We start from the raw sequence: 23563 nt of genomic DNA on the forward strand, positions 1-23563 counted from the left end.
ATAGATGACTTTGAAGTTTGCAACCCACTAGGTACATCAAAAAAAAGCACAAGGTCTGTGCAGTCTATTGGGTGATTTCAAATTTACCTCTACGATATAGATCATCTGTACAGTCAATCTACCACGCATGTCTGTGTCATAGCAATGATGAGAAGAAATATGGGTATGGAGCCATTCTTGAACCAATGCTACAAGACCTTGAAGTACTTGAGCAGCAAGGATTGTATGTTCAGAAATTGGGAACAACTGTTAGAGGTACTGTGCTGTATGTGTCTGCAGACAACTTGGGGGCCCACTCACTTGCTGGGTTTCATGAGAGTTTTAATGGTGACAAATTTTGTCGGTTTTGTTTAGCTAGTCGGCAAGATATTGACATTCACGAGGTAAAGGAGAGTATTTCTGACTCCGGACAGTTGAAGCTCACAAACAGGACCTTCTGGAATTAAACAGACATCAGTTAGTTTCCGTGAATGGAGTAAAGAGTGACTGTGTTCTCGATAGACTTTCTCATTTCCGCACAATCCAGGGCTTCCCCCCAGATTTTATGCACAACCTTTTTGAAGGAATAGTGCCACGGGAATTAAGTCTATGCATAAAGTCTCTGATATCCAAACATTACTTTACAATAGATGAGCTGAATTCCATCATTGAATCCTTCCCTTTCAAATTTACAGATAAAACCAACAGACCTCATCCAATTTCAAAGACTTTTGCATCGAAAAAATCTATTGGTGGGAATTGCCACGAAAACTGGAAACTGTTGAGGCTTCTGCCTCTGATGATCGGTCACATTATACCAGAAGATGACAAAACTTGGGGGATTCTGTTAGATTTGAAAGAAATAGTAGAGCTTCTAGCTAGTGGACATTTTTCAGAAGAGACATTGGCATACTTGGAGTGTAAAATCTCGATCAAAGGGCCTATTAAAAGAGGTGTTTCCTGATTTCCACCTCCTGCCCAAGCACCACTTCTTTGCACATTATCCCGAACTGATTCGGAGATTTGGTCCCCTGGTTGATTTCTGGACCATTAGATTTGAAGCTAAGCACAGCTTTTTTAAAAGGGTGGTGCATGATTCTCACAATTTCAGAAACATCTTGTTCACACTATCAACAAAACACCAGCTTTCTTTAGCTTACCATCTAGACTTGCCAAGTCTTTTCAGACCTGATCTGGAAGTTGGACACACTGCAATTGTTTCACCTGATGCACTCGAGCACTCCATGAGGCGGGCTGTAGAGCTGAAATATGGAAATATAAGTCTTGTGTCTCTTGCAACCAATGCCTGCCTTTACGGCACAAAGTATTCAGAGGGTATGTTTCTGTCAGTGGGGCACACCAGTGGCCTGCCTGACTTTGGGAAGCTGGTTAAAATTGTAGTTATGTCCAGCAAAGTGTCTTTCCTCATAGAACCATATCATGCATGGTACATGGAGCACCTGCGGAGTTATGAGTTGATGAAAAAACAGTCTTCTGAAGTGGTGATTGTGGAATTACACGAACTAAATGGATATCAACCCCTGTATCCGTACACAAAAGCAGGCAAACTGATGGTGACATCAAAAGTTTTTTTGCTTCATTAAGGTATAGTTGGGCTGTTATTTTACTTTAAATGGTGTGTTCCTCTTCTTCCTCTGAAAAACATGCAGTATGTCCATAAATGTAAAAACAGGATTTAAACAGAATAAAATGTGTACGAATGTTCATGTTTATTAATGTTTCTTTATTGCTCATTTTGTCTTTTCTTACATTTTTTCTTTTTTTTCTTCATCAGCAGAGAAGTCCTGAGAGTTTCTCAGTCGCAAGAAGATGCTGTTGCGTGTGATCATTTCAGCACAAGACTATAAAAAGCTCCGCTTGGACTCTGTTCCAGATTCGGTTGAAGGCCTGAAACTGGTGTTGAAAAACAAACTGCAGTTACGCTCTTCATTTGACCTCTTCAATATGAAGATGAGGATTTAAAAGACTTCTGTAACCTCACATGTGTAGTTGATCTACCAAAGGACAAGGTGGCATTGCAAGTCGTTTTCTGCCCTGTCTCTTCAGACTCAAGTTTGGACACTTTTAGCTCTGCTGTACCATCATCTCTGGCAGCATCCTCTTTAGCTCATTCATCATCTCTGACGACATCCTCTTCACTGAGCAGCCAAACAGAGTGCTTTGCAGGTCGGCGTTCACAGCAATGGCCAGCTTATTTTCCCATTCCCACCTTCTCATATGATGTTGAGCTGAAGCTCAGGCAGGGCAATGATGCTTTTAGAGAAAGTGGAGCACTTCTATCCATTTCAAGGGACATGAAGTCTCAGATTCTGCTCAAACTTGCTAAAACAATATATTCATTCATGACCTACCCTGCACTTGAACATTTTGGATGTGTAGCTAAGGCACGTGTTGAAAAACATCCTTGCCTTACAGAACCTTGCTCCACATCTGGATGGTATGGATGGAAACATAGCATAAAGTTCAAGATGGGCAATTACAGAGAGAAATTGAAAGGTGTGGGCTGCCGATAACTGGAGGTTAATTCTAAGAAAAGAGGTGCTGGGGACACGCGAGGGAAGAGAAACAAAGTGAAGAAACCTAGACGGTCTGAAACAAATTTTCTTCCAGATCTCCCCCAGGGAAGAGACAGCAGAAGTCTTGAAGAAGATCGAGAAAAGATGGTCAAGGAGATGAAAAAAACAACCCCAAACCTGGCCTACATCGATGATGCAATGAACGCCACATACGCACTGAGAAGACAGGAGATCGTTGAAGAGGAGCCACCTGTGGCCGAAATGAGAGTCAGATGGCCTGCCCTTTTAACTGAAAGACAGGTAAAATGTGTACATTTTTTCTTAATCATAGCAAAGTAGTAATGTTGTATTGTGTATATTGCGAGCTCTATGCTAACATTCCTCCCATTGAACACGTGCTCCTAAAGTGAAATATTTGGGAGTAAAATTAAAAATTGTTTAAGTAACATTTATGTAACGCTTAAATAATGTTGAGGGTCAAACGTGACCCATTTTTACATTTGATAACAGTAAAAACACCCTCAACAATTCAACTTATGACTAATTTGATAACTTCTGATGTGGCCGAGAACATAAAAACATGGAAATATTTAATATTTTTTTTAATCAACAGACGCAAGCAATAACTTGCTCTGTTATGACTAACAGAATATTTTACACAATAAACATAAATTGATATTTCCTGTAGGCCACATCTATATGTTATGATATGAAATAATGCTTGAACTAGGGCCGGGACTCGATTAAAAAAATTAATCTAATTAATTAGAGGCTTTGTAATTAATTAATCGAAATTAATCGCATTTTAATCGCATATAAATATTTGACCTGAGAACAGTGAGAAGTACGTTTTTTCATTTGGATTTTTAGTACACCATTGAATAATGACTGAATACATAAACTGAAGCAACAAAATATAGTTTATTTTTGTTCAACCAAGTCCAACAGACCAGTGCAATATTGCCATTAAGTGTAGCAATAGGATACAGTGTTTCCCATAACGAAAACATTTATTTCAGTGAAAAAATAAATCCAAAACTCTCTATTTTAACATTTTGAACAATAGGGCTTTACAATCTTTTGCTTTTTTTTTTTTTTTTAATAAATTCTTGTGTTTAAATTTTTCTCATAATCAAATGAAAGCATAAAGATTTATTTATTTTTAATCAAATGAAAAATAAACCTTTTTAATTTTTGGCAAACAAACAGAGGTTTGCTGTTAAAGTAAATAATAATCATAGTACTTTTTTCTACAATTAAGTGGTTAATCTTGTTGTTATATTTATTTTTTATCATATATATTGTTTTTTGTCAATTATTTAAATAGGAATATTGTTCTGTTTCATGTTAAACCGTACTTTTATTTTGACAGGTTGCCGTGAAGTTTCTGTGTGTAAAGTATGATATGATGCTAGTTTTCTCAAATGAAACTGTAAAAGTGACACTGACAGTAGCTTTGGAGATTGAGTCTATCTGTTCATGTGAGATGCAAATGCCAAAAATTAACGGGAGCATCACGCATCAGTTTTCACAGACACTAGTCCATATCGCGATTTGAATTAAGTGACAGACCAACTTTTGATTTATCAATCCAAAAATTGACGAATTTACGTGGCATTCCGTGCTATAGTAAATTCGTTTTTTATGAATGGAGTCCGCGATGCAGTCCGTGTTTTCTTGGAGGAGACATTGTAAACGCGCCCCCCTAAGATGATGGTAGGGGAAACACTGGGATATTTAGAAATATACTAGCCTACATTTCAGAAATTCAGGTACCCTATAGGTAGGTAGACCTTCTGTAAAAGCATTGAGGTGATACCTGAGGCTCGATGTGCTGCGGTGATATGCGCATTCCTTTGTCTGAACGCTAGTTGGTGCTCCAGTATAATCGGTCCGCCGCTGAAACTCATCCAGTGAGAAACGTTCCGCGGTGCAAAATTAAGTGCGATTAAAATGCGTTAAAAAAAAATTAACGCATTATTTTTGTGTAATTAATTAATCTAAATTAACGCGTTAAAGTCCCGGCCCTAGCTTGAACTGATATGAATTACATATTTTTATTTAACTACTTAAATCATAGTAGTACATACGGATTTGTTAAACTTACAGCCTTGTTACTTAGCATGTATGAATTATCATGACAACTTAAAGCACTGACATATCAGTCTGATGTAAACATTAATAAAACTCAATAACCTGTCACACAAGCCAATCTGCCCGTCTGAGGACACAGATCATTGAGGTTGAAGTTAATATTAATGAAATATGCACCTTGAGACAGGTCTCCGCTGTACGTCACATGTCTGACAACATGTCAGTTGTAGTGCTGAAATGTGAACGTTTAGGTGACTTTTAACTTGAACTAAAACTGTAATGTTACTTCTCCACATAGATCGCCAAGGAATTCACCAGGCTCACTTCAATGGACATCAATAAATTCTATGAGGGTCTGGACAGCCATCTGCATAAACTTCTTCAGATATTCAGGTTGAAGCGTTTCGAGGAAGTTCAAGACATGACATCCTTAATGGAGAGTCTCAACAAGGATGTAAGTGCATATTTGTTGTAGTTGTGGTCTACATTAATTGTGCAACCCCACTAAGGAGAGGGACCAGGATGTAGATTATGACAGACAGTAAACCTCTAATTAATGTACTTGGATAGGCATTTGATACAGACTGAATAAATAAGAAAATGGCTCTGTAAGATGGAGAAGATGGAGAGAAGGCCAGAGTTCAAGTTACCTCTTTGAATTGAAAGCTCAGTTTCCATCATTTGAGGGTTGACAAAAATCAGAGTTCTGATATCAACTGAATTCACGTATTGTGTTTTTGCAGGCATCAAACCAAAGGAAGAGAGCAGCAGCTTTGTAGGGACTGCCATGGTACATGAAGGAAAATCCTTCTACTTTGATGAAGATATGTGAGGTAAGCAGCTAAATGTTGTTTATTGATACAAAAACTAGTTCACAATGGGCATGGTTACACATCATTTTAGACATCCTCTGTGTGGATACACTATATAGCCAAACATGTCTAAAGCACAGGCACCTTTTTGTTTTTTGTTTGTTTTTGCATGAAGCCAACAGATCCTAGGGAGGCCTTCATCAAAGGAATGGTGATCGGAATGCTTTTGGTTTTTGAAGATGTGAAAGAGCCCCTTCCAGTTTGCTACAACGATGTTGCCATTGTCATTGAGGAAAAGACTGTCATGCGTCATCTTGGTGATGTACCCAACGCTTTTGTGAACCTGATGGGCCTGCTGTACATGCTGAACCTTGACTATCCAAAAGAGATGAAATATACTTTTGAGGTGATTCAGCGCCTGTTCATGGGAATCGGGTCTGAGATGTGCACTCCCAGGGTTCACTCTCTAAACAATAAACTGCTCAGTTAGAGGAATGGCTCAGGAGGATGTTTCTGCATGTGGCCATGAGGGAGAATTCAAATTTTCTTGCCATTTGCTAAAAAAGTTTGTTGAGAAGTTTATGTTAGTTTGAAGTTTAAAATAGTTTAAATTAGCTTAAGTTAGTTTAAAGTAGTTTATAGTTTAAAGTAGTTTAAAGTTTAAATTAGTTTGAAGTAGATAGATAAACGAGTTTGTTAGTTTAAATTTCACACACAGGCACGTTCACTAACTCTCTTTCACCCACCCACCCACACACACACACACGCACGCACGCACGCACGCACGCACGCACACACACACACACACACACGCGTGCACGCGTTTGCGTATTCTACGCTAGAGTGTGTGCACATGTGACGTGACTGATGCCAAACTCGTGCTCATGACAGATGGACGTGGCTGTGTATCAAAGGTAAAAAATTACATAAATACTGTTCAGTTTCTCGCAAAAAATGATCGTTTCGTGTCGTAGGACGTCAATGTATCGTCACGAGCCGCAGGGTGTAATTTGGATTTGTCTGTGCATGTTTTTGTTTACTTTTAAAGGTCTGGTGCCCATTCACGTCCATGATAAGGCTGGCAGACTGCACCGGTTTTCATTAAAAATCTTCGTTTGTGTTTTTCTGAGGAAAACAAGTCACCTACATCTTGGATGCATTGGGGGTAAGCAGATAAACATCAAATTTTCATTTTTGGGTGAACTATCCCTTTAATAAAGGTCCTTATTGAATTGGATATCATCGCTTTCATCTCTTACTTTTCAGCTATTTTTTCATGTGTTAATATTTAAGTTTGACTGGCCAATTCTCATGTAGATTTTTGGTAGATATTAGTTTGCTTAAATTTTTGAAATCTAGCAATTTCTATGAACTCAAGTAACTTGGCAATAGAGCATGAGAAAAAAAATAATAATAATGTTGCCCTAACTTGATAAAACAAGTTAAACCAACATCTTTTTTAGTTCTCTCAAGTAATGTTTTCCAGTCCACATTACTTGATACAGAAAGTTGAGTCAACAAATCGCAAGTTGTATCAATTATGTATTCCATGTTTAGCCAACTTGATTCACAGTTGTAGGAACTTAATCAAATAAATTCAACCAACATCTCTTAAAGTTATCTCAAATAATATTTTAAAGTCCAACTTACTTGATACAGGAAGTTGAGTAAACAGACGGCATGTTGCATCAATTCGTGTTTTGAAGTGTAATAAACTTGACACTATAAGTTTAACTCAGTCAAAGCAACAAGATGATTTGACATAGTTAAGTTGAGTCAACTAATCTTTTTTTTACAGTGTTGATGTTGGCTATTTTTAGTTGAGCATGAACATGATCAATGTTTTTTTTTTCACCAAGTGTGTTACAGCAAACAGCAAAATCCCCAGTGTTAATTTAACACTCTTGAGTGATTGATCATTATTGAAGACACCTGATGTTAAAAAGCAGAAACACCAAAGGAGAAAACCAAAAGTTTTAAGCAACCATTATAGTGGTCAGTGTTTGCATTAGTTGGGCTCTTGACCCGTAAATCTTCAATATTAGGGCTTGTTTGGCTGCTGTATTTGAGTTAAAACAGCCAGACATAAGCTCATGTCATCAGGTGATGATTATGTTTTAAAATATTCATTGTTTTATGTTAGGGATGTGCATATCGATCCTAAAGTATCGATATATCGATACTGATGCGAGTATCAAAAGTATTGATACTAAGGTGTGTTTTATTTACCAGTGATTTTGTTTATTTATAACAAAAAGCCAGGAGTACAATGTGCATTGAATTGGATGCATAACCTATGTTAGAGAATAACTGTTCACGATAGAACACTTTTCCTACTCATCTGAACGCACGCAAATGATGCAAGACAGAACCAATCAATCACAGAGAGCATTCACTCCCTTTAGACAGTGCATTCAAACAGGGCTGTGTTTCCTAAAAGTATCATAAGAAATCATTGATGCTTTTGGGAACGACAGCCCTGTACAATGCTTATCAGAGGACAGAAAATAAAAAAAATGTTTGAGCTATTTCTCAATAAACAAACTGAAACTGAAGCTTACATAATTTGCATTTCACAAGTGCAATTACATTTCTTTAAATTAACTCTTAAAGTTCATTGATCATGTTTTGTAGTAATGTTAATATAAATTATACACTGGCAGAATAAAAATGTTGTATTTTATGTGTGCAACAGCCTGTCACGGGCAGCCCCTTATAAAACCAAGTATTTTCAACTGTAGGTTTTGTAGTTACCACTAAAGTAAACATATTTTAACCACATGTAGAAAATAAAATTTAATTAGTTGCATATTAAATGTTAAAATGCATTTCAAATATAAAGTGTAAAAGGTTATAAAAAAGGGCATAATTACATATTTTACTCTTATTAATTTAATAAATGTAATAATTAAAAAATTAAGTTTAGAAGTATCGTATCGATATCGATGATACTGGCCTTAAAAATATTGGTATCGTATCGAAAACAAAATAAGTGGTATCGCCCATCCCTATTTTATGTGAATCACCTAGTGTCTAATCTCTTAGTTTTGTTTGACAAGCCACAGAAGATCCAGCACTTCCTATACTTTTTGGAAAGATTTTTTTACCTGTTTAAAAAAAAATAAAAGTATGTTACATAGGCACACATAGACATCAAGAACCAGCCCATGAATCTCAACAATGGTGACAAACGGCTTTCAGATAAATAGATCAACTCTGAACTCTCATAATTTATTCATGCCGCAATGCATGATGGGAGTCATGGATGAGTTCTGATTGGTTACAACATGCTTTTTGATGGTCACCGTTGTTGTGATTCTCACGCTGATTCTTCATGTCTGTGTGTCTAAATTAAAATAATCACTGTTTTTCATCATCTGTCTGATTATACCAAAACTGATTGCTCTTTTGTTCACAGTTTTTTGTTGTCTCTAAGGAAATCCTGTGTCGAGCACTCAAGTCACTATATGATGACTATGTCAAGCACAGTCAATGCCACCTGATGATGTTTGCTCTTGGCTTGTCTGGTTGTTATGTAAGGGATAATGTACAGGCAGCCGGTAGTTATCCCGCTTATTACACGGCTACTTGCCACATAAGGAAAAAAACTGGACATGAATATGAATTTGTAACCTTTTATTGGCATATTTGTTTTGAATTAACATTTTTATCCTTCCGCGAAACGATATAGTACCACGTGACTAACATTCAAACTATGTACGTTAGTAAGACAATTTAAATAGATTAATGTCGAAATTTTCCATTGTTAATTGTGGTTGTCCAGTGTTTGTCACAAGATGGCGCCAAACGGAAATCTTTGTTGGCACGGAGGGATTTTAAACATACAAGTAGTACCGGCTAAACGTTATGTAGGAATCTTGGGCGAACAACGTACAAAACAGAAATGGCCACATTCCAAAGAAACAAAAGGACCCTCTTTCTCAGCCACAAAAATTGACACATGACCATCACATGACGATCACCAGACGCTAATTGTCCGGACCGCTTTTGTCGAGATCTGCGTCTTACGCATCCTGAGAGGAAAAAACGCTCTTTGTCTCAGAGCATCCAAGGCACATGATCCGTCCAGCGTGATTCACATGATTTTTCGGATTTCCTGTCCCCCTCCCCTCTGACATTCCGAATCCAATGCAGTGTCTCAATTGAGTACACTGCAGAGACAATCTTTAAGAAACAATCAGCTTATCAACAGTATCATATGTTTTCATGTTTTCTTTTATGTTTGATGTGTTTTATGTGATCGTTGGAGTTTAATCTATGCATTTATATGCCTTTAGCAGTGACTAATGTTTTAGCATGCAAGCAATTTACCATGGTTTAATATGCGATGAAATATCATGATGAATGCAGTTTGTCTGAATGAATGAGAAAATGATAGTGTATACTTTATGCATTGAAATAGTTTATTGAAGTTAATAACAAAAATTGCAGAGAAATCCATATCCTAAGGAATTACAGGACAGAAAGGGGGAATTACAGGACAGAAAGGGGGTGGCGTGACCCGCCCCTTTAGCAATGCCATTGGATCCCAGCATCGTGGGACGTGCCCTAGCGGCCCGTTTAAAACTTCATGTTCCTAACAGAACTCAGCGAACTCAGAGCTCTCAGCTCTCGCCTCACGCCTTTCGCCTCTTGTGGTTTGAGTGCTTTTCCATCTGCGCTCGACCACTCGACCAAGCACGGGACGGTGCCATCAAAACTCTACAGAACTGAAGTTTCGTGACTGCCGAACTTTTCCAAGTCTCGCAACGCCGACTCAAAAGAACTTCCAGCGCATCAACCTGCGTAACCAGGCAACCGAAAGATCGGCTCCAGCAACCCAATCCTCAACTTCGAAGGATCTCCCAAAGACTTCATCGACCAGCAACCAACCAGAACTTTCGCTCAGACGAGCCCCCGAAACCCCCGTTCCCGGCACAAACGCAAGTAACAAGATCTCTCTTTACTTCGCTGAAACTGGTGCAAAATACTCCCTAAGTAGTTAAAAGCTAAGTCTCTGCTTTTGTGATTTTTGGTTGATGATCTAAGAACTAGTTAAGATACTAGAACATTTGGGGTTCTCTTCAATTCAGTAATTTCTCATCTCCGGAACTGTATGAGTGTGAGTGTGAGTGTGAATGTGTGTGTGTGTGTGTGTGTGTGTTTGTGTTTAGTAGATTAGCGTTGTGTCTTAGAGTAGTTCAATAAATCATTGTTTCATTAAAAGAAGTGTCTTGACTTTATGTTCACAAAAGTTATATCTGTGTTTAGATCAAGCTACCTCAGCTTTAAAATTTCCTAGCGTAATATTTTGGTTTATTTGTGATCTTGGCCAGGAACATAATATAAACCTTTTGAGTTAATACAGTATGCTGAATTGACCACTTTGCTGGACGAATGGTTAAGAAGTGTAATCTATTAATTCTGAATCAATTTAATCAAGTCTCGAATCTTTCGATTCGACTCATTATTTGAATCATTATAAATTTGAGCTAATTAATCCTTACAGTTATTACTTTGGAGCTGTGATTATTTGAAAAGAACGAACCTGCAAATGTTTCAACTGACCAATCAGAATCAAGCATTCCAAAGAACCGTGTAATAAAACTCAGTAATTGCAGCCAAACAAGCCCTAATATTGAAGATTTAAGGGTCAAGATACCAACTAATGCAAACATTGACCACTATAATGGTTTCTTAAAAATGTTGGTTTTCTCCTTTGGTGATTCTGCTTATTAACATCAGGTGTCTTCAATAATGATCAATCATCACTCTGTAAATCGCCTAATTACCTCGTTAACTTTAACACTACTTCAGTGTTACTTTAACACTATCTGGAGTGGGAACATATGTACTCCGAGCAGTGTTGATTTAACACTGGGGACTTTACTGTCCAGGTGACAGTCTTGTTCAGGATGTGTTGTTTTGATTCAATTGTTCGGAGCTTGTAGAGTTTCCACTGTCAAATACTGTACAATAAAGAGAAAGATTAAATACACTAAGATCTGCTTTAAATAGAAGATAATTAATGAAAGCATTGACTCAATAACTTACTCTATAGAGGCATGCCTTCATTTTAGACTACACACAATTAAATCAGTAATGCTCTTTATAGTACAGTATACTAATTATTATTTGTTAAAAATTAATTGATTTATTTTAATTTATTTACCTGGATTTTACACCTCTGGTTTGAACATCATATGCATAAGAGCACAACCAGAGGTGTAAAATCCAGGTGCCATGAGTAAAAGTCCTCCCCAGTATTTTGTTCCAATCACCTGGATTTGCTCATTAGCACAGTTTTTTTTTTTCAGATTATACAAAGTCATTCCTTTTGAGTCTAAAGAAAGTCTCAAGTAAAATCCCAAGCCCCTAAAGAGTTAAAGTTAATGAGATAAATAGTATATGTTAAAACTACTAACATTTTATGTTTTCAATTATTTTCCAACAATTTCGTTGACGTATTGCACACAGATACTATTGGAACTGAACTGAGCTAGATGTCACTGAATCAATGAGGAACTGAAAATGGTTTACTATTGTCCTTTTGCATTACTGACACACTATTATTCTTGTAAAATAGGGAATTTAATACTGTAAAGCTGATATAACACATTCTGTATTGTTCAAAGCACTGTATAAATGAAGCTGACGACTTTTCCATAAATTGTTGTAAAAATAAAATGTGATATGGTTCATACAAGGTAATAGCTGGAATAAAAGGAAAAATATAAATTAAGCATATTTATATGTGGAATCTTGTTTCATTTGACATCACACTGCATTATTCATTAATAACTTGAGGTATGTCTTTTAGCTTATCTTTAAACAACCTGATTTTGCTTGTAATTAAACTTGAGACCTTGCTCTAGCATGCCATCATGTAAACAAGGTTCAAAGTTTGGCCATGTCAGTTTTACCCTGAGTAAGGGCAAAGTCTAGCCTGGAAAAAATCCAGACCCTAATCTATTAAGATTAATGTCTTGCAGAGACAATTCAAATTGTGCTCTCGCGAGACTTTGTCGTAGCGCCAAACCTAGCTATCATGTCAGCATAGTTACTATTTTTAAGTTTTATTTGTTACAGAGAGCTGCCTTTATTCAGTTAAACAACAACATTCAAAGTACACCTGTGAGTTAAGGATTAACAGACTCAAACTCCTCCTTGTCAGGTGACACATGAAATTTGGACTATTACAGCAGGATCTGTTTTGTCATATGAGGACGTAAACTACATTAAGAGAGAAAAACACAGTGAGTAACACAATTTCACAATCATCTTTGATAGACAAAATCAATCCTCATTAATTTGAATTGAAGTACAACATTAATCAGTATTAGATATTTTGAAAGTAATTTAAATGACATTAGAAGAGAAAACACAGAGTCTGTAAATCATCAGATTGAACCTTTACTTTCATTTTAACACAGTGCTTGTCTGAATTTGTTGTGCTGTTTATGAATAATTTGATTCTGTGTAGATAATGTCAGTATGAAATAGTTTTTCATGAGTGCAGGTCATTACTGTGAACTGACTGTTGAGACAGAGCTGGATTTGAGGAAATTAATTGCTGAGAGGATTCATAACTCACTCTGTGGATCAACATCTGGATCTGCTTTTAGATGAAACCATGGCCTCCAGAATGAATCTCTCTGATGAACATGAAAGAAAGATAAAGACAGTCAAGAGGTGAGAGAACTTAAAATGTTTCACATTTTTAATGTTCAGAAACAATAAATGTATAGTACAATAGCATTTTCATGTTCAGTCAGATTCAGGAGGTGAGTCAGATTTACTTGAAAACATTGATGTGTCTGTGAGGAAAAAACAACTGATGGATCTCTCAAAAATGTCTATAATGCATGAATGAAAAAAGCACATGGGGCAGATTCATTTTATTTATATGAAAATAATACTTTAATCTTTAACTCTCAAGTCACAACAGACTACTCAAGTGAAATATCAACATTAATGGGAGTTTGAAACAGTAAATGTGTTTCTGTCAGAGCAGTGTGAGATTTTCAGAAACAGTTTGTATTGCTGTTATATTTCAGTCTGTGGCAGAATCAATCTCCTGAACCCAGCTGTGTGTCCATGAAGAGTGACGCGTCAATGGATCATCCAATTGAATTCAGTTTGGGAGAATCATCTGCTGATCTGAGGTGTTGTTTAATTTACAGTATAAGAAATATATGATATTCATTCATTTACTGATGTGCATTAAATACATTAGTATATTTACAAAAATGTTCAATATTTGTTTAACTACAGTCAAAAACATAAAGGACCAGAATCACAAACAGCAAAGAAGAACTTAGACTCCATTTTCAAGGTTGGTTTTGTGTGTGTCCATCCCAAAACAATAACCCTCTGGTAAAATTATTAAAAGATTATCTGTAAAATCGTCTCTGGAATAGTCACATTTACTTCCCTACCCAAAAGAAGTATTAAGAAACTGAGAAATCTGTAAAATTTTCTCTTTAATAGTCATATTTACTTTCTAACACACGTAAGATATCAGGTTACTAAAGTAGAGAAGATGAATCCATATGTAACCTGACTGCTGCACAAAGATGAACATCAATCTAGCAAACAGACAATCCAGTCAAACTCCCTCTTTTAACCTCAGTATCTGTAGACGCTGCTGTTTGAGCATACAGTGGAAGTTATTATCAGATGTGATATAATTCAGTGATGTTTATAAGTATTCATGCTCTAACTCTTGTGTATTGATCCTTTGGTTCACCTTCTCTGTGACTGAATAGATGTTTATTGTTTGAATATTTACTATGATTTCAGGAGATTGAGCACAGAATCGTCTCTGAGTTAAAAAGCTTTAAGAGACTACTGTGTCCAGATTACCCAGAATGCTCTGAAAGAGACCATTATGATGATGAGGGTCATAACAGAGTCAGAGAGGGGCTTCTGAAGATCACACTGCTCATCCTGAGGAAGATGAACCAGAAAGACCTCGCTAACACACTACAGACCAGTAAGAGCTCTGGATCAGCAGATTATAGCCTGTATTTTTATTATCAACCTTCTGTCTTCAGTCACTAATGTTCCTGAATGTCACGACACATCTAACATATCAAACCTAAAAATACATTTCTAAAATATTGCTCTGCCGATAACAAGAGTTATTTCCTTTGCTCAGAACTGATGCCTGTGTATCAACAAAAACTCAAATCCAGACTCCAGGACAAATATCAGAGAATCAGTGAAGGAATGTCCAATCATGGAGACTCAACACGTCTGAATGAGATCTACACAGAGCTCTACATCACAGAGGGAGGCAGTGGAGAGGTCAATAATGAACATGAGGTGAGACAGATTGAGACAGTGTCCAGGAGACCAGAGACACAGGAAACACCAATCAACTGCAATGACATCTTTAAACCCTCACCTGGACAAGACAAACCCATCAGGACTGTGCTGACTAAAGGAGTCGCTGGAATTGGAAAAACAGTCTCTGTGCAGAAGTTCATTCTGGACTGGGCTGAAGGAAAAACCAATCAGGATGTTCATTTCATATTTCCACTTCCTTTCAGGGAGCTGAATTTAATACAGAAAAATCTCAGTCTTGTGGATCTCCTAAACCACCTTCACACAGAAACCAAAGAATTTAAATCGTCAGATTATGAAGACTACAAAGTCATGTTCATATTTGATGGTCTGGATGAGTGTCGACTACGTCTAGATTTCCAAAACAATCGGAGCTTGTCTGATGTAACAGAATCAGCCTCAGTGGATGTGCTGCTGACCAACCTCATCAAGGGGAATCTACTTCCTTCTGCTCTCCTCTGGATCACCTCTCGACCAGCAGCAGCCAATCAGATCCCTCCTGAGTGTGTCCACCAGGTCACAGAGGTACGAGGATTCAACGACCCTCAGAAGGAGGAATATTTCAGGAAGAGAATAAATGATCAGAGTCTGGCTGATAGAGTCGTCACACACATCCGATCATCAAGAAGTCTGTTCATCATGTGTCACATACCAGTCTTCTGCTGGATTTCAGCCGCTGTTCTAGAGAGGATGATGGGTAAAGCAGAGAGAGCAGAGATTCCCAAGACTCTCACACAAATGTTCACACACTTCCTGATCTTTCAGACCAAACTGAAGACACAGAAGTATGATGGGAAATATGAAATCAATCCTGATCAGGCTAGAAAGACTATTCTGTCTCTAGGAAAACTGGCTTTTGAACAGCTGGAAAAAGGGAACCTGATCTTCTATGAGGAGGACCTGAAAGAGAGCGGCATTGATGTCAGAGAAGTGTCAGTGTACTCAGGAGTTTGTACCCAGATCTTCAGAGAGGAGTTTGGACTGCAGCTGGGGAAGGTGTACAGCTTTGTTCATCTGAGTATTCAGGAGTTTCTTGCTGCTTTATTCAAGCTGCTGTCCTTTTCTGAACAAAACACAGGACTGAGGAATGAGTTCAGGTCACCAATGACCAATTTACTGAAGAGAGAAGTGGACAAGGCCTTACAGAGTGAGAACGGACACTGGGACCTTTTCCTCCGGTTCCTTCTAGGTCTCTCACTAGAGTCTAATCAGACTCTCTTACAAGGCCTCCTGAGAAAGACAGTAAGCAGCTCTGATATCAATCAGGAAACAGCTGAATACATTAAACAGAAGATCAGAGAGAATCCCTCTCCAGAGAAATCCATCAATCTGTTCCACTGTCTGAATGAACTGAATGATCGCTCACTAGAGCAGGAAGTCCAGAAATACCTCAGCAGAAAAGATAGACAAGATGTCTTAGGAGCCAAGTGTCTCTCTGGAGTGTCTCTGTCTGCTGCTCAGTGGTCGGCTCTGGTGTTTGTGTTGTTGAACTCAGAAGAAGAGCTGGATGAGTTTAAACTGAGTAAATATGATCGATCAGAAGAATGTCTCCTGAAGCTGCTGCCAGTGATCAAAGCATCTAGAAAGGCTAAGTGAGTATTTTACATTGTCTTTGTTTTATTGACATTGTTTTATACGGTATAGGTTTGTGTTTCTCTGTGTTACTGTATATTTGAAGGTCTTTCTTATTTGACACTCAGCTATCATCATAAAGCGCTCTACTAATGACCTGATGAGTTGAATCAAGTGTTTGATTAGAGAGATTTGTCTAATCTGTGCAAAGTCAATATGCCTTTAGGAACAGGGTTGTGACTCTCTGATATTATAAAAATTGGAATTGGGATCATTACAAATCACTTAAAAGTTACATTCAGATTTTTTGAAAAAAATAAAAAAATAAAAAATAAAAAAAAATAAATTCAATCTAATAATTCATAAGTTATTAGCAGAGGTGGAAAGAGTAATAAAATATGCTACTCAAGTAAAAGTACTGTTACTTCAATGAAATTTTACTTAAGTACAAGTAAAAGTACTGGTCAAAAAATCTACTCAAGTAAAAGTAAAAAGTAACTCATATAAAATTTTACTCTGAGTTAAATTTAGTCAGTATTTTTTTTTTTTTTTTAACAGCAGTGCTGGGTGGGGGATTCTAGTGTTATTAAAAAAAAAAGAACAAGGGGATATAATTCTCAACCTGGTTGTTTTTATTTGAGGAAACAACTTTACAAATTAAAGTGCAATAAAAACAAATAAATAAGATACAATAAAAAAATAACCATATAAAACATTTAGGGAATTTTTTAGGCAAATAATCCCATAAAACTTTAAACATCACAACCACTGAATGTTGCATAAACTGTGAATTCAGTAGAGCAGGGGCTCCCAACCTTTTTTACTGCGGGGCCCCCCTCCTTCTCCGTTCAATTTTGCAAGGCCCCCCTATGCCAGACATGTCCTCTTATTTATTATTATCTTATTTATTTATTTACTTCTGCAGTAAAGAGAAAAGTATTTATTTTTAAGTCTTTTTTTATTAACCAAAACATTTGTTTTGCCTTACTATTCTTCTACTGCATCTTATAAAAAACTTAAAATTCAAACAAACTTTAAAATAAAACTTTAAATATACCTTATAACCTTTAAAGAAAACCTCTGCTAAATTCTAACTTTTTAAAATTATATATACAGATTTAAAGCACCTGAATTCCTTACTGAAGACATTCTTTACAACTCCAGAGAACTTTTTCTTAAATAAGTGAACCTGCCTTACCAAACAGGACAGAGAGATGCCAAAAGACCACTAAACCTATCCCTTTGAACTTGACTGACTGAAAATCTACTGTTTCCATTAAAAAATTAACATACGAACTCAAACTACAGCAAATACATTCTAAATCTGTTGAAACGCATCGATGTGAAGGTTCGACACAGACACAATCATTGAACTGTCAGTGCGCGCCTGCTGCTCATAAACACAGAGCCTCACTCCTCTTCTATGGGTGAGCATTCATTATAAAACACTCACAGGACAATAATTTGGACAACTAGGCAAATGTTTTGACGCAAAAATACGATAGGGATCAGAGCCCAGAGAACGCGCATAGTTTGTGAATCAATAGCGGACTTATGTGTGCAGAATGTACGACTCTGATATACACGAGTGTTATACATTAGGCACGCGCAAGTTTATTACCTTGACATTAGCGCGACGGTTTGCTTCATACATGCAGCCGAGAGATGTAACTCTGCAAAACTGTCCGTCTCCATCTTTCTTGAGTTAGCGCGCTGTGTTTGTTCTCCCGCTCACCAAACAATCAGTAGTTTCCGGTGCGCGATCCCCTCCTTCCCTCCACGCACATTTTTTATAATTTATTATTATTATTATTATTATTATTTATTTATTTATTTTTTTTTTTAGTAACGGATGATATTTAAAATGTAGTTAATAAGAATATTTAAATGAAAACGTACTTAAGTAAAAGTAAAATTACAATATTTAAAAGTTACTTTAAAAAGTAGAAGTACACAAAAAACCTGCTCAATTACAGTAACGCGAGTAAATGTAATTCGTTACTTTCCACTTCTGGTTAATGAGCATTGAGAATAGCTGGATGGCTGAAACGTCTGCTCTTGCTCTATTAAAATCATTAATTCTGTTTGTTAAAGACTTTGTCTAGTTTTTCAGAGTGTTTTTCTCTCCTACACTTCTGGTTACTAGACAAAATGTTTTTTGGTGAAACTGGGGAAGAACAGTGAAAGATTTTTAGTCAATGCCACTCAAGGGACAATAGATGCAAGCATGTAGTCATGTGACATTTTACTTTTTTTTTTCTCCAGAAAAATATGGTTACTGTTTGGTATGCAGTTTGTTAATAAAGATAATGTCTATTTGAAAATGTGCTTTATCGTTTTCGGACGTGTGAGAGCCATATCGTCAGGGGGCGTTCTGCACTCATCAATCCGCTCAAGAGCGCTCTCACCATGGCCAGATTTTCTGGAATTTACCGATGTCTCTGTAGTGGTTACACAGGGCTGCCACCTCTCACGTATTCAGTGTGAGACTCACGCAATTGACACTTTTCACTTTTCGCTCCAGGGCGTATTTGTGTTTGTGCTCTTGAAATCGCCAAAAGACAGTGTTTTCGTAGCGCTGAGCAATGTAGCCAATCACAGACATATATGTTGATCTAGAACGCCTGTGATTGGCCATTGTGTTCTGAATTCGCTCACCTCTAAATGCCAGATTGCACTTGTGGACTCTCACTGTAAATAAGCGGTTCATTGATAATAAAAGGACTTTTGCGATTAACTGCAGCGACACGTTTTAGTGATTATCAAGGAAGGGCTATTGCGCACACCAAGGCTACGTACAATCCGTTTAGAATTTGAATAAAAGTTTTGTTTTTCGTTCTGCTAACAGCTGTATATCCGGTACAAGAAGCAGAATTTCGGGAGTGATAAATCCCTCATGAATGAAGGATTAATTTTCGAATATGAGAAAAATATAATTCCTCAGAACAGCAGACTACAGAAGAATATTTGAATTTTCGTGTCAAAATATATATTGTTTTAAATGCAGTTGCAATTATTTATAATGACTAAATCTAGGAATTCTTTTACTGCACATAACTTTTTACCACAACAAGAAAAGTAAATAGTTTTGCAGCACTGCAGCAGTTATTTTACGTTATTTCGTGATAAAAACACAGTATGACATTTTTATAAATATATAAAAAAAATAACAAATAATTTCACAATGCTGAAGTCAGATCAAATTTTAATAAAAAAAACTGCTCATGCGAACATGTGTGTAGCACCTTTTTTGTATCATGATTTAAAATGCAGTGTTTAGTTCTAATTTTCAATTTATTATTATTTTTTAATTGCAAAAACAGTTTCATTGCCAGAAAAAAAAAAATATATATTTATGGCTGGTAAATTCTCTCAAATCACCAAAAAATGTTGTTTGTATCATGAATAAAATGGCAGATATGGCAAAAAGTTTTAGGCCCTGCTTGTAAGTGTAGAAATTACAACAAAAGTATTGGAGCTCTGAATTGTGAACTCTCAAAGTGCACCAGATAGATGAATTTAACTGTAAAATGTACAAAATTTTCTTACGGGGGAGCATGCCCCCGGACCCCCCTAAAGACACTGTGGGAATAATCACTCCAAGCTGAACTCAAAAGTTGGCAGCCCTGGGTTACACATGACATGTAATTCGTTGTGAGTAAATCTAAGGGGCAGTCTTTGGTCTCATTTATCTATTATTTGTTCCAGAGAAGAAGATAGTTTATGTAGCATGTTTATGTAAATTCAATGCTGTATATCAGAAAGCTGCCTTTACTCTTTTCTAGCAACTTTTTGATAGCTGTTTTTGTTGTTGTTTATTAAATATTATTACTCAATAAATAAAAATGTAAACTATATTTTAAATAATGTATTTAATGATAATTGTTTAGTATTAAGAAGCGTGCCTGTGTTCGTGATGGTGATTTTAGTTAACATTACATTGTAAAACAGAGACTGTTTTATGAGTGAACAGTTAAAAGTGACTTTGGGACTTTTAAACTGAAAATTTAAGCGGAAGTTATGTTTAGCTTCAACAACAGTTTGCCACAGCGAATAAATGGACTGAGCAGCAAAATCACCTTTAACAGAAGAATGGATGTTAATATTTTCTTCAGTAAACTTTTAAACTAATGTCATATGATCGTGAATATGAATAATGAATCAGATGCAGGTCCGTTAATCACTTGCTCAGTCCATCTCTCTCTCTCATAATACTCAAACATGATACAGTGAGGTTTTAATACAGTAATCATAGGCTTTTAATGAAGCAACTCAACTTTCCTTCGTTACTAGTTCTAAACTGACGTTTTGGAATTAGTGAGATTTGTAATATTACTTGCATATCATTGCTCTTTTGTTGATTCTGATTGCTTTCATTTTCCTCATTTGTAAGTCGCTTTGGATGAAAACGTCTGCTAAATGACTAAATGGAAATGTACTGCTGCACAATAAACGGGCTGAATACAAATTAAAATATAGTTCAGGGTTAAGACTCAAGTAATTTTGGGGAATATTTATGGGAATATTTGGGTCCTATTTTTTGAGTCAAATGTGAATTTATTTAATTTTGAGTCTGAAGTCTATTAAAATGGGACTTAACTCTGAGTCACTCTCAGTTCCTGGTTTAATAATTGATATCTATGATATGTATTACATCTGTGTTTATCAGCAATTACATTAGACACATGAGTCCAGCACTAATAACTCATCTTTAGTTGTTCTGTTTATTCTCTGCAGTCTTTCCCGATGTCCTATTACACAGAAAGGTGCTGCTCTGATTTCTGCTCTACTGGAGGATCCACACTGTAAACTGGAGAAACTACTGTGAGTCTCATCACATCTCAGTAACTATAAGGTTTGGAGTAAAAAGTAAAAACTCAGATGTGTTTTCTGTAGCAGTGGTTTTGTTTGCTGCCCTTTCACCCTCAGTTCAAACCCTTTTTAATTAAATGTATAAATAATTAATAATTAAAAATAATTAAATTGGCATCTTATTAATTGCAATATTTTGATGAAGTCTTTAGTGTTTGTCTTTAATATCACAGCTACAGTGACTGCTAGAATCTAGAAGTGCTTCTTTCATTACTGCACACCAGTATTAGAGTACAATCGGGACAAAGACACGTGTCTCCTCAGAGTTATCAGACAGATGAATATTGAATGCAACTTCCAAAGGGAAAATATAGAAATATATGAGGTGGAAAGAACAGCTTTTTATGTCACACTCGAGGTAAAAGACTCACCAGTATGGGGCAATAGTTCTACAATATTGATATAAATATTTCAACTAAAGTAATATGTTTTACATTATATCTAAGTTAATTATTGTCTAAAACAACCCCTTCAGCAATGATTGTACCATATTCTGCTTTGATCAAATAATTCACTTTTATTAACTGAGTACACTGTAAAATGGATTTATTAACTCCTTCAGCTCTGCGGCATATTTTGTATTTTTTACTGATTTTGTCATCCCTGAATTCAAAAGAGCACCGACTCACATACTTTGGAGTAAATTGATAAAAATGGTCTCATTTCATAGTAATTTTTTAACATATTCTTTAAACACATGGGTGCAATAATTACTATTTTTTGATTGCATTTTTTCATAATATTTTGATAAACACAAATAAAAGATCAAATTTTATTATTATTTAACTGAGATTAAATTATTATTATTATAATAATAATAATTATTATTATTATTATTATTATTATTTTTATTATTTTTATTTTACTGAGATTTAATTGAAGGGAGGCAGTTTGTCCTCTAGGGGTCTCCATTCTGCAAGATAAGGCATCCCTGAATTAAAAAGTGTCCTATTCCCACATACATTGGGCTAAATGGATAAAAATGGTCTCATTTTACACAAAACACCTTAAATTTGAACAAATGGGTGGAATAATTCATAGTTATTATAGTATTTGTTGATAAACCATAGTGTCCTAACTCTGATCAAGATCGCGGTGAGCGCTAGGGGCCGGTGTCCAGTTCATGAGCAGTGCGTCCTCCTCCCTCGTGTTTGGAAAGACATAAATCGAGATCGGATTGGTCTAGGAGTTTGATCTGTGTCTCTTTGGACAGATCTGATTGGGAGCTTTTCAGACATATGACACAATACGTGATGACGTAATCACCAGTCAACATAAACGTGTTAAGGCAAGCTTCATTTGATAAATAACTCATCTATGTTTGGTCAGTTTGAGCGATATGAATATAAATATAAATATTACTTCGTCATCTTCACAAAGGGGGCATTGTATATGGGGCAAATTCAGCCAAATTTATATGTTATGTTATGTTATGTTATGTTATGTTATGTTATGTTATGTTATGTAAAATAAATGGAAAAGTGATGGGATGGACAAGAAAGTTGAGTTTATAAGCTTTCAAATGGCATATATGTCTAGTTCACTTCTTCACAATTTATTAATTCTGTTCAATAACTCTGATGAGGGGGGATACAGAGCTGAAGAGGTTAAAAAACAAACGAACAAACAAAAAAACAGGAATTATTTCATCTAAATAAAAATAAAAAGATTGTGATAGATTCTTACACTGCTTGAAGATCCCATAACTTAAAATGGCTTTATACTATCTTAATTAAAAGATTGTTTATATCTTGTGAGTGATATCATATTACTAAATATGTTGCATTAAAATATGGTGATTATTTATTTTTTTAACACCAAATACCATCTTTTTTTAAATGCTCCAGTTAAAGCTGAAAACATAAACAAGACCTTTGTTTCAAAATATAAGCCTGTAATTTTAAAGATTCTCATTTGCTACATAAGTCTGTAATAATTTTTAATCGGTCTGTGCATCTTTAGCCCCATTGTGAACTACCACACGAGTCCAAATATAATATGATATAACATAATCCAAAATAAAACATATAGATAAATAATTACAAAAATACAAATTGACAATATTTATCAATTTCATGAATAACAGATCTACAAATACTCAGTGGCACCAAGACTTGAATATTTTAATCTGTTTGAAGAGTACTTATTTAAGAGGAAACAGCATTCATAAATGCTACTTTAATAGAGTGATGTCTATTTCCCAAATTTCCCTGCCCTCTCAACCACCTCACAATCTCAAAAACACCAGAGTAATATGTTATACTATAATGTTACTCTTAATATTTTAATATTATTGTCTATATAGTACTACACATGTTTTGATGAACGAAAATGATGAACTAGTTCAGT

General features: G+C 36.0%; 1 protein-coding gene across 1 annotated transcript in view; it reads left to right on the forward strand.

Annotated features, from left to right (window-relative positions):
- The first annotated feature begins 14398 nt into the window (after window positions 1-14398).
- Window positions 14399-23563, forward strand: part of LOC141339102 (NLR family CARD domain-containing protein 3-like) — a 31025-nt gene continuing 21860 nt past the window's right edge. Inside the window, exons 1-2 of the mRNA XM_073844734.1 lie at window positions 14399-14417; window positions 14583-16362. Coding sequence (XP_073700835.1) covers window positions 14588-16362 — 1775 coding nt within the window. The 5' untranslated portion in view covers window positions 14399-14417; window positions 14583-14587. The remainder of the gene's footprint in view (window positions 14418-14582; window positions 16363-23563) is intronic.

This window comes from Garra rufa, chromosome 7 (assembly GCF_049309525.1).
Source record: "Garra rufa chromosome 7, GarRuf1.0, whole genome shotgun sequence".
Classification (NCBI taxonomy): domain Eukaryota; kingdom Metazoa; phylum Chordata; class Actinopteri; order Cypriniformes; family Cyprinidae; genus Garra; species Garra rufa.